The 12,902-nt window shown below is 42.5% G+C and overlaps 1 protein-coding gene across 1 annotated transcript in view; it reads left to right on the top strand.

Annotated features, from left to right (window-relative positions):
- AVIL (advillin) overlaps positions 1–9,313 on the top strand; it is a 77,628-nt gene extending 68,315 nt beyond the window's left edge. Inside the window, exons 20-21 of the mRNA XM_088138070.1 lie at positions 8,337–8,427; positions 9,200–9,313. Coding sequence (XP_087994196.1) covers positions 8,337–8,427; positions 9,200–9,313 — 205 coding nt within the window. The remainder of the gene's footprint in view (positions 1–8,336; positions 8,428–9,199) is intronic.
- Positions 9,314–12,902: the final 3,589 nt, after the last annotated feature.

The raw sequence follows: 12,902 nt of genomic DNA, 5'->3' as shown, positions 1-12,902 counted from the left end.
CCCACTTGTTAAGGGACCAAAAGTAATGGGACAATTGGCTTCTCAGCTGTTCCATGGCCAGGTGTGTGATATTCCCTCAGTACCCCAATTACAATGTGCAGATAAAAGGCCCAGAGTTCATTTCAAGTGTGCTATTTGCATTTGGAATCTGTTGCTGTCAACTCTCAAGATGAGATCCAAAGAGCTGTCACTATCAGTGAAGCAAGCCATCATTAGGCTGAAGAAACAAAACAAACCCATCAGAGAGATAGCAAGAACATTAGGCGTGGCCAAAACAACTGTTTGGAACATTCTCAAAAAGAAGGAACGCACCGGTGAGCTCAGCAACACCAAAAGACCCAGGAGACAACGGAAAACAACTGTGGTGGATAACCGAAGAATCCTTTCCCTGGTGAAGAAAACACCCTTCACAACAGTTGGCCAGATCAAGAACACTCTCCAGGAGGTAGGTGTATGTGTGTCAAAGTCAACAATCAAAAGAAGACTTCACCAGAGTGAATACAGAGGGTTCACCACAAGATGTAAACCATTGGTGAGCCTCAAAAACAGGAAGGCCAGATTAGAGTTTGCCAAACGACATCTAAAAAAGCCTTCACAGTTCTGGAACAACATCCTATGGACAGATGAGACCAAGATCAACTTGTACCAGAGTGATGGGAAGAGAAGAGTATGGAGAAGGAAAGGAACTGCTCATGATCCTAAGCATACCACCTCATCAGTGAAGCATGGTGGTGGTAGTGTCATGGCGTGGGCATGTATGGCTGCCAATGGAACTGGTTCTCTTGTATTTATTGATGATGTGACTGCTGACAAAAGCAGCAGGATGAATTCTGCAGTGTTTTGGGCAATATTATCTGCTCACATTCAGCCAAATGCTGCAGAACTCATTGGACGACAGTTCACAGTACAGATGGACAATGACCCAAAGCATACTGCAAAAGCAACCAAAGAGTTTTTGAAGGGACAGAAGTGGAATGTTATGCAATGGCCGCGTCAATCACCTGACCTGAATCCCATTGAGCATGCATTTCACTTGCTGAAGACAAAACTGAAGGGAAAATGCCCCAAGAACAAGCAGGAACTGAAGACAGTTGCAGTAGAGGCCTGGCAGAGCATCACCAGGGATGAAACCCAGCGTCTGGTGATGTCTATGTGTTCCAGGCTTCAGGCTGTGATTGACTGCAATGGATTTGCAACCAAGTATTAAAAAGGGAAAGTTTGATGTATGATTATTATTCTGTCCCATTACTTTTGGTCCCTTAACAAGTGGGAGCCACATATGCAAACTGTTGTAATTCCTACACCGTTCACCTGAGTTGGATGTACATACCCTCAAATTAAAGCTGACAGTCTGCAGTTAACGCACATTGTGTTTGTTTCATTCCAAATCCATTGTGGTGGTGTATAGAGCCAAAGATGTTAGAATTGTGTCGATGTCCCAATATTTCTGGACCTGGCTGTAAGTCAGAAACTTTAGATTCTGCTGTTCCTTTACGTACAAACCAGATGCGAATATCAGCATCCAGTTGGATTTGGGCCCTGACTTCAAGGAAGCCGAACTGTAACCCCTACCCTTACCCTAATTTAGGAAAAATCTATTCAGGATTTCCGCATGCATTTTGGACAGCACCCAAATTAAGTCAGAAATTTTAAGTCTCACTGTTGTGTTACTTAACGAGCGCCTGCGAATCTTACCGTCACAGTGGTTTTGGGCCCTGACGTCAAGGAAGCCTAACCCTAATCGTAACCCTAATTTATGAAATATCTGGCTCAGAATAGGATTTCCCATTTCATTTTTCCCAGCACCCAAATTAAGTCAGAAACTTTAGGTCTCGGTGTCCCTTTGCTTAACGAGCGGCTGCAAATCTGAGCATCACTTTGGTTCTGGGCCCTGTCTTCAAGGTACCTGAACCCTAACCCTAACTGTAATCCAGGAAAAACCTGTCTCAGAATAGGATTTCCCCTGCATTTTGCTAAGCACCCAAATTAAGTCAGAAACTGTAGGTCTCACTGTCCCTTTGCTTAACGAATGCCTGGAAATCTTAGCATCACTTTGTTTTTGGGCCCTGACGTCAAGGAAATGTAACCCTAATCCTAACCCTAATTTTGGAAATATCGGCCTCAGAATATGATTTCCCCATTCATTTTTCCCAGCACCCAAATTAAATCAGAAACTTTAGATCTCACTGTCCCTTTGCTTATCGAGCACCTGCGCATCTGAGCATCACTTTGGTTTTGGGCCCTGACTTCAAGGAAGCCTAACCCTAACCCTAACCTTGATTTAGGAAAAATCTGCCTCAGAATAGGATTTTCACATGCATTTTGCCCAGCACCCAAATTAAGTCAGGGAGTTTGGCTTTAGCTGTCCCTTTTGTTAACGAGCGACAGCGAATCTGAGCATCATCTTGGTTTTTGGTCTGGACTTCAAGGAAGCCTCAGCCTCAGCCTCAGCCTCAGCCTCAGCCTCAGCCTCAGCCTATCCCTATCCCTATCCCTATCCCTATCCCTATCCCTATCCCTATCCCTATCCCTATCCCTATCCCTAATTTAGGAAAAATCTGCCTCAGAGTAGGATTTTCCCTTGCATTTTGCCCACAGTGAGGTATGGCTGAGACCTCTCCCTTTTGGTTTAATTTGGGACCTCGCAAAATGAATGGGAAGTCATGGCCAAAAACCACCATGACGCTTAGATTTGCAGTGTGTCTTTAAGCGATATGAAGGTGAGAGTATTTCTTTCTGACTTAATTTGGGACCTGGGCAAAACAAATGAGGAAATCCTATTCCTGGTAAAAATTGCAACTAGGGTTAGGGTTAGGGATTAGAGTTAGGGTTAGGGTTAGTTTTTGGCTTCCTTGAAATTGCAGCCGAAAACCAACATGACTGTGAAATTGGCAGAACTTTAAGCGAAGTAAGGGTGAGGTTGTTCCCTTCTGACTGAATTTGGATCCTGGACAAAATGCATGGGAAATCATATTCTGAGTGAAAATTGTAGCTACTGTTAGGGTTAGGCTTCCTTGAAGTCAGGGCCCAAAACCAACTTTTTGGTCAGATTTGCAGAGGCTCTTTAAGCAATGGGAAGGTGACAGCTAAACTTTCTGACTTAATTTGTCCTGGGCAAAATGCATGGGAAAATCATATTCCGAGTGAAATTTGTAGCTAGAGTTAGGGTAGGCTTCCTTGATGTCAGGGCCCAAAACCAGCCTATCGGTCCGATTCACAGAGGCTCTTTAAGCTAAGGGATTGTGACAGCTAAACCTTCTGACTTAATTTGGGTCCTGGGAAGTCATGGCCAAAATCAACCTCAGGGTTTGATTTCCAGTGGCTCTGTAAGCTGAGTGAGGCTGAGAGCTTTCCTTTCTGACTCAATTTTGCTCCTGGGCAAAATGAATATTAAACTTCTTTTCCAAGGGATAATTCTCACTTAGGTTAGAAAATCCTATTGGATTGGAAAGTTCCCCATAGAGTTAGTTTTGTGTGTTCTTAATCTGATGTTGAAAAACTTTTATCACCGTTATATTTCTGGAGGCTGTTTTTGCATAGTCAACCTCTTTTATTTCCGTTCTTCCTCTTTTTTATTTCTACACAAAGTGCATGGGAATGTCCTATTTGGAGGGAAAAGTCCATCTAGGAATAGGGTTACACTTCCTTTAAGGCACTGAGTAAATCCAACATCACAGTTTGATTTGGGGAATCTCTTTTTCTTTAGTGGACCTTTGATGTTTTTCTTTTCTTTTCTTTTTTTTGGCGGAGTTTTGCTTCTTGACACAATACCATGGGAAAATCCTATTTGGAAGGAGAAGTCCACGTAGGGTTAGGATTAGATTTTCTTAAGATGAGAGTGAAAATCTAATATCACTGTTAGATTTGTGGAGGTTCTTTTTGTGTAGTGGACTACTTTTCTTCCCGTTCTTCCTCAATTTAGTTTCTGGGCAAAATGCATGGGAAATTCTTTTTGGGAGAGAAAAGTCCCCCTTGCATTATGATTAGGCTTCCTTGAAATCCTTTCCGATAAGAAGGCTCATTTTCCACATTGCTTTGTCTCTTTGTAAAGAGTGGGCCCTTTCTGTTTTACTTTAGTCTTAGGTTTCCTGCTGGTGGAAAAGTATGGATAAAAGCTCCATGGGATAATCCCTGAGTGAGAGCTAGTGTTAGACTTCCTTGATGTCCTTCATCCATATGAGTGTGACCCTCAGAGTTGTTGGGCTTTTTTATTGATTGTAAGCTTTTTAGTTTTGCCTTAAGGATCCCACCTGAGAAAATGTATGGGGAAATGGTATATTGGCGAAAATCAGTATAGGTTACTGGTAGACTTCCCTGAAGTTCTTCCTCAAATTGAATGTAATGGTGAGATTTTGATTGAAAACAGGATGTTTACATTTTAATTTTGTCTCTGGTTTCCACCTGGAAAAAAATGCATTGGCAAAACAGCATGGGGAAAATTCCAAATATCATTTAGGGCTACACTTCCCTGAAGTCCTAGCTTAACATGAATGTGGCTATGAGATTCGGGGCACCCTTTTATGGATCCTGGGTGTTTTACATTTTAGTTTTCCCTCTGGTTTCCACCTGGAGGAAATGTATGGGTAAAATCTATATGCAAGAAAACCTTGGGTTATATTTAGGATTAGACTTTCCAGTTCTCCTTGCTCTAAATGAGCGTTATGCTTAGAGTTGTTGTTGTTGATTTTTTTTTTTTTAATATGGAAAGTAGGCCTCTTCCATGTCCATGTTGACTCAGGTTTCCTCCTGGAGAAAACTTCTGGGTGAAATGATGAGGGAGGAAATCCTCAATTAGAGTTAGGTTTAGACTTCCTTGAAGTCTGTGCTCAAAACAAGTGTGACAGATTTGGGCAGCATTTTTATGGATACTAGAATTTTTCCGTTTGTGTACTGCCTCAAATTTCCTCCTGGAGAAAATATCAAAATCAGGTATTGTAATGGTATCCGGAAATAAACTTGGGTGACAGGAGGAAGAGCAGCAGCCTAGAACATAGTCTGATAAACTGAGAAATGAAAGTACATTTCTCTCCCCCCTCCCCTGCAATATCACCTAGGGACAGTCCCTTCTGAGACATTTGCCACGTCCCCCTTCCTTCTGCGGGCTCAGCTGCCTCTTATCTAACCATTGACTTTAACAGTATCTCCCTGGATTGAAGAAATTAATCTTACTAAAAATGATCTTTTATTGTCATTTTCATATATGACAAATATGAATACTAATAAGAATGATTTTTAAAATTGGTTATATAATAGCAGCAAAGAGGTATTAAGAAAATATATTTTTTATGTCAGCTATTGAGATAAATGGAAATTATTCAGCCAGTTTTAACCCTAACACAACTGGAGATAATCTTGGTAATAAAAGTCTAAATTACATGGCATCTTCCAGGTGATTAGGCCTACAGCTCCCAGAATTCTTTGCCATCAACTGTGCTACCCAGGGCTGATGGGAGTTGAAGTCCAGAACATCCAGAGGATGCTTTGTCCCTGTTGCATCACATGATCTGGCTTGTAGCAAAGTTGGTTTGTTTTGCCTTTTTGTCCCTTCTGCAGGATGGGGCATCCAGGAAAGGTAGAAATGAATTGGAACCTTCAATAAGGCTCTTCCAGATCCGTGGAACAGAGACCTTCAACAGAAAAACAGTGGAGGTGCTGGCTTCTGCTGTGTCTCTCAATCCCAATGATGTCTTCTTGCTGAAGACACAGGGAGACCATTACCTATGGTATGGCAAGGTGAGACCAGGAGTTGAGGGAGTTGAGGGAGGAGAGGATTTCTACATTAGCCTTCCATTAACTTCCAAATCAATTAGGACAATGGCATTTATTCTACTATTTTACATCAGAGGGAAGTTTATGTAAATTCATACATAAACAATTAAAGCAAAATGATTTAGTATTTGGCATGTGCAATCCAGACTTTGGGGAAAGAGGGAGAATTCACTGACTTTTATTTAAGCAAAAGTTTGAGGAGAGATGCAAAAATATAGGAATGCATTTGGTAACTTTGTCTCCTGATATATTGGTTAAAATCCAAACTGTCCAATTGGATGGCATTTCTACCCAATTGTTTGGGCAGTTTGGCCATTTTCTCCACTTCTCTGGGTTTTCTCCACTTCTCTGTGGTTTTCATGGCAGGGTTCTAGCGGAGATGAACGAGAAATGGCCCCTCCCCTCCCCTCCCCCTCCTCCTCCCCTTCGCCAGGTGTTCATGTGGGTTGGCAAAGAAGCCAATGAGATTGAGAAGAAGGAGGCATTGGCAACTGTTCAGGAATATCTGCAAACCCACCCCAGTGGGAGGGAGATTGACACCCCCATCCTGGTGGTCAAGCAAGGTTTTGAACCACCCAACTTCACTGGCTGGTTCCTGGCTTGGGATCCTAAGAAATGGAGTGTAAGTGAAAGTTATATCTAAAACATATGCTTCATTATTTTCTGAAGCTCTGAGGATAATTAGATCACTCCTGGAATATTTAAAGAGAAACCACCAGCATACAACCTTTTAAAATGAATAAAATACATATTATGTGCATTTGGATATTTAGTGTTACAAATATTTATTAGAATTAGAAGCCTGCCAGTATGTCCAAATTTGTTATGTGAATATGGAATTTCTCCATTTAATGTTGAAGGGGAATGTATTCCATAGCATGATACCATATTTGTATGCTGAGCATTCCTAAGGTTAATATCATTCCGGTACAAAACTCTTCTAATAAGGGACTGTCGGTGCAGAAGCAGAATTTTCTCTCCCCTGAAAGTCCCTCCTTCCCACTCCTTTGCATGGGAGGAAAGGCATTTAGAGCACCTCTTGAGCTAGTGTGGTGTGACCAGGGTCTAGTGCAGATTGGTTGATCGATGTTTCTCAGCTTCCCAGTCTAGGGCTGAGAGTGACTAGCCCAAAGTCTGGCTTGTTTATAAGGGAGTACTCATCTTAGTCCAGCAATGGCGCTCTTCTCTCTCTCAGATGTGTACATCTCAGCTACGGTACCCAGCACTCATACCTAATGGTGTAATAATTCTCTAAATGATGAGCTTTTGTGTTTCTGTAGGAAGGGAAGACATACGAGCAGCTGAAGAAGGAACTGAGAGATGCCAATGACATCATCAGAATCACAGCTGTAAGTTGGTTTGCTTACACTGGGAGAACCACTGCCCACGGTTAAGCAGTTGGCTGTAAGAGAAACTGCAGCACAACAGACGCTGCTGTATTTCAGTCATATCCAGCCATTGATCCAGTGAGCTCAAAGGTGGAGACCTAGTGGTCCTTCAGATGTGGCTAAACCACAGTGCCCAACAGATACTAGACACTATGGGAAGATACTAGACATTGTAGTTCAGCAATACCAAAGGCACACATGCTCTTCACCTCTGATATAGCCCTGTATTCTCTGTATCAGCTCTCATGAACTGCTTCCTAAGATCCTTTAAACAGAAAATGCTGGGAACTGAAGAGGTGATTTGCCTGTGAGTTCTGGTCATCTGCATTTTGCTCCATGTTAGATACCCTGTCCTGCAGCCTTACAGATCGATGTAGATGCCCACCGGGCTTGTGCTGGTGCACTGCTGTTCTATCACCTTCCACTACCCATCTCCTCTTTGCTTCAGTACCACACTTAAGAAGGCTTTTGGTTGATGACATGTTTTTGAGTTGCCTGTGCAAGGGTCATTTCTAAGCTTGTGTGCTGCTGAAAGATGGTACTAGTGATAGAATAATTTAAGGCCCCCGTAAGACCAAAGGATCTATTTTCAGAGAAGGTTTCCCACAAGATCCTACACAGTTCATTGCTTTTTCCAAACGCCTTTGCTGGGGACCAGCTATTCTGCCTCATCTCTGCCTCAGGCACAACTCGTCCCCAGTGCAGAGAATTAGCAGGAGAAAACACTGCATACCTAAAACAGGGAGAACATGGGGTAGAATGGGTGGTTCTTACTCTTTAAATTAAGCCATTTGGGGTTTAATAATGAGATATGACTAAACATTTACATCAGGATAAAAGACAGCACCAGATATCTATGTTTGGAAAACATTAGGTAGAAGAGGGGTGGGGAACCTGTGACTTCCCACATGTTCAGCAACAATTTCCAACATCATTCACCATTGGTTGTTATCTGGGGCTGCATCTAGGGTGGGGCCATGAACATCTTCCCTGCTATGGAACGTCCTGCCCAGTCCAATAACCTCTAGACGTTTTGGGAAGCCATTCTAGCTGGGAACTCTGGGAGCTGTAGTTCCACTTCTTTTGAGGATACCAGAAGGCTGGCCCACGAGATGAAATCCAGCTGGTATTTAAGAATCTGCTGTGCTCTGTTTAGGATAACAGACTTGAGACCCTGAGCAGCAGCAGCAGGGGCCCATTCTATCCTCTAGAAGTTCTGCTCTCCAGCCAGGACGACTTACCTGGAGATGTGGATCCTGCTAAGAAAGAGGTGAGTTCTGTTCTGTCAAGCGTGTGCCATGTGCTGAGAAAAGTAACCAGACTTTGCCTCAAAGTTTCCACAAGGACACCCCACAAACATGCTGTTTTAGAATCGAGGGACAGAATTTATCATTTTAGACCTGCAGGTAGTATGTTCCTAATTCTCATGGCTGTACGAGCCAGCTCCAATTACTATACCTGGTAAAATGTCAGGCCTCTGAACTCATGAACAGCAGATTAAGAGACAAACCTTGACTTAAAAAAAAACAAAAACAAATGGGGACTTCAGAGGCGTGAACTGTCCCTCAATGCCAAGTAAAAAAAATCCCCAAATCTTCACTTAGAAAGCTAGCATATCAGGAAGGATTCTAGCCCTAACCCTCTCACTGAATGCTTATTTTTCCCTTCTTACATAGTCAGCCTGTCGATAAGTAACTAGAACAGTGCATGTTAATTCATTGATCACTGCCTCAAGCCATTCTTCTTTACTCCTTTGCTGGTAGTTTCTCATGGCCTGTGTTCTAAACAGCATCAAGTAATGCTTTTCAGTGCATAATGTTGAGTGCGGTAAGCCTTTTACGTTTCAGTGGGGCAGAATACCCAGTGTGGTTTTTTTCCTGCAGTCAAAATAAAGCTCTTAAAAGCAAATTAGTATGATTAATTTAGTCTGGTGGGATCTGTGGAGCTAATTTTAACTGGATTGGGAGAAATCCCATTGTTTCTACACTCTGCTCCTGCCTCATCCTTCTTACTCATCTCTCGTTATTTTCCCCCATCCATAGAATTTCCTGTCAGATGATGATTTTATGCGAGTCTTTGGAATCCCCCAGGAAAAGTTTGCTGCCCTCCCTACTTGGACGCAACTTCACATGAAAAAGGAAAGGGGTCTTTTCTGATGAAGAAAATATGGCATTTCTCAAACTGGAAAAGGGAGCCATCTTTCTTGGGTTTCTCTTGATTTGGGGCAGGAACCAAGTCCAGAAGCGGCTTGCTTCAGGAGCTGTCTTTTTCTTTTGAAAACGTATCCATATTTGGGCCTAATTGCGCTCGGAAAGTTGGTTTCATCTCTCTGTTAAAGGCTGCTGCTGTCCAGGAAGTTTATTCTCCCCGCTGCCATCACCCCCCCCCCCCAAATAAGCCTCCCTTAGCGGAAACGTCAATGTGGGTGAAATAAACTGAACTGCTGAAGCTCAGCAGATCCATTAGCAACCACACTGGGCTCTCTCCTTCTGGCAAATACCTGCCCTATAAATAACAACTGGGTTGACCCCTGGAACTCTGAGCTGCTTAGCGGGGCTGCTGGTTTTGTTTGAATCAGACATAAACGTGTACTCTTATATGATAATCATTAAATACGTGAGTAGTACCTTATTGCCTGTGACCCATGTCTGCTTTCAAGGAATATTGGAACTGTGAAAGGATGGCCCTTCAGGTGTTGTTGGACTACAACTCCCATTATTCCTAATGGCTATGCTGGTTGGGATGGATGGGTATCTGAGGCTATCCAGAGAGTCACAGACTCCCCTTTCACTTCAAGGTTGCGTACAAAGGGCCCTAGATTACAGATGTTTTATTTCAGAAGTTTAGCATGGTGACTGTTCTTGGTCTTGCACCCTTTAAAATGACACATGAATTTGTAACCCCCCTCTCCCCCACCCATGAGTAAAACTATCAATTCCATTGGGGTTAGGGCTGGGTAAGAAATAAGTATATTGCTTACTTTTAACAACTGAAGTTCACTCTGTGGGCCAGGAGCTCTCACTCAGTTCAACCTACATCACAGCGTGGTAGTTTGGGATGGGGGAATTGGACAATGGGAATGCTGCCTATGCCAGATATAAAGCCAAGAAAATTAAATAAATAATGAAATAAAGAGTTAATCTCTCTCTCTACCAGATACATATATTTGTATTCTGACAGCACTCAAGCTTTCGTAGAGTTTTTTAAAAAAACACACAACTAGAGCAATCCTCTAAGTTGCTCACAAGTGTTTCAGAACCTGTCTTCTGCAGCTCTGATTCCCAACCAGCACGGCTTGTCTGAGAACAAGAACATACACCAAAAGCCCAATTTACCCTGACTTAGGGCAATCTTCTATAACCTCCCCTCTAGCTTTGACTTGAGGAAACTCTAATAGCTCTGCAATGCCGTATCTTTCTCAGTTACTGTAGCTGACACTTAGGCACAACTATCCTAGTTCACAACAAATTCCTGAGCAGACACTGCTGCAGAAGCACCTCTTATCAGCTGCCATTTTGACACTGCATATAAGTAAACCATCTTTCCTCCAGCACCACCAAACAAGGGGTGTGTACAGCTCACCCTGTAGGTAATCCTCATTTAGCAACCACAATTGGAATCGGCAACTTGGTTGTTAAGCAAGGCTGTTAAGCAAAGTGAAATTGCAACTGTGCTTACAATCTTACTTTGGCTTTCTTTTGCTTCAGACTTGCAGTCCTAAATGTGAGGATTGGTCAGAAAGTTACTTTTCATCAGCGTCACAACTGCAAACAGTCACTAAGTGAGGCAGTTACTAAACAAGGAGTACTTGTACTTTAAAATTAATAACACAGTACCTTGTACTTGAAAGCACGTTGCCAACCAAGAAGGGTACGGGGGATATGGTGGACAATCCTCTCCAGCCATCTGACAAGGATTAAAGTTCCATAGGAGCTTTTGCTGTCCCCCCTCCCACAATGAACAGGATTATTCATATATAATGAAATGTGAGGTTACCAGTGTACTGAATGTTAATTAATGCATTTATGTACAGCCTTTGAATCGGGCTCTATATACAGCTTGTGGGCCTGTATTGCATCTCATAAAATTTGACAGGCAGATCAGGTGACTGGAAGAGGCCTGTACACTGTGGAATCTGCTGCTGAAGAGAAGATGTCAGAATGAAATACACAATACACAGCTTAGGCTATGCTAAAAGATGTCATCTCTTTAGAAAGTTAGTATGGATATAAAGTAACCAAACTGGTGTTGCATGTGGGACACTGAAGATGTCCTTCTTACACTGTGCAAAAGCCCTCTTGTTTTCAGCATGGATTACTAAACACACAAGTCTGTCCACACCAATAACACATTGCATTTGTCCAAATACTACAAATTACAGCAGGAAACAGCACATGATAGTAAGGAAGAGCCATTCTTCTGGTGGACAGCAACTACAATGCTCCACTGCTGCTATTCCAGAAGCTCTCAGGATCTGGGACACAGGGTGCAGGAAAAGAAAAATCTAAGTCCTTAGTTTACTTGTTGGTATTAACTACATTAAAGTGACTTAACATCTGACTTAAATAGAAGGCAGTTCTAGTCTTGTAAACCTACTAAAACCGAGGATGATTGCTCCTGTGCTCTTGTCTGAGGAGAAGGAGCCACAGGAAGTTTCCAAGGGGTATGAGGAATTTCTGTTCTTCGTGATTCAGCCATTTACATCAGAGATAATATTCCCTAACTTGGTTGTCTTACAGATGACTGTCAGCCCTAGTCTCAACTTGCCTTGTCACTGGTGTTTAGAGAAATCCACCCTTCCTCCCACCTCATGAATCCTTTACTGTCCTTATTTTACTTCTTCTGCACAAAAACACTACATTAATCAGCGTTATTAACTGCTCATCAAAGTACACATTCTGTCACTCTGGTTAAACACTTTAAAGTTATGCAAACTGCACATGCCGTATGTTCACAGTAAGTTAGTAGGAATCCTACTGATTTCATTTATAGGAAATAAAGCTCTGTCACATTTCAAAAAAATAATGCAAAAAATAAGATAGGTTTGAATCAGAGGCCACAACCCCCATTATGTTACCATCACAATTACAGAAGGAACTCATATTTTATTTGTTACATTAACATCTGTTTGCCACATTTTGGCGGTCACATTCCAGAAAAGCATTTCTGAGTTTTTGAAAGACCTTTTGGGTTTTTCATCGTTGGCTTCCAGAGCATTACCATAGCATTACTGGCATCATCAGCTACTTCCATGAATCATTCCCAAGCCTGAGCAGAACTGGGAACTAGTCTGACATTCTCAGTTCAAAAAAAATCTTGTCTAGCTTGATTTCGACCACTCTGGATCTTCTCCACATTCAAACCGTACAAAATCCAACACAGATACACCAGTAGGCTGAGGGTATCGTCCCAAGGAAATAGTTGGCTGCATAACGTATGGCTGGGCAAGCATCTTCATTTCAGATTCATCTCCAGGTTCATCTTCCAGAGAGCCTACAGAGAGAGGGGCCATACCCACCACGTGTTGGGCCAGCCTCCAGCCCAGTTCTGTAACATCTGACTTTTGGTCTTGCTCCGAGGAACTGCAGATCACCACGGCACCGTACTTGCCAAGTAACAGGTTAGAAAGCAACGGGCTTCTCTCTGAGAGTGACCCATGTATGTAAGAGCCGATGAAGAAGTTCTCAGGCACTGATACGCATGCTGCCCTTTTAACAACCATGTTCTCGCCTAGCTTGCCTTTAA

This window comes from Python bivittatus, unplaced genomic scaffold (assembly GCF_059951505.1).
Source record: "Python bivittatus isolate LINGU-HERP-01145 unplaced genomic scaffold, Pbiv_v1 ctg000220_np1212, whole genome shotgun sequence".
In the NCBI taxonomy this organism is placed as follows: Eukaryota; Metazoa; Chordata; class Lepidosauria; order Squamata; family Pythonidae; genus Python; species Python bivittatus.
Note: the sequence above shows the minus strand (reverse complement) of the source record. Positions and strands in the feature narration are given on the sequence as shown.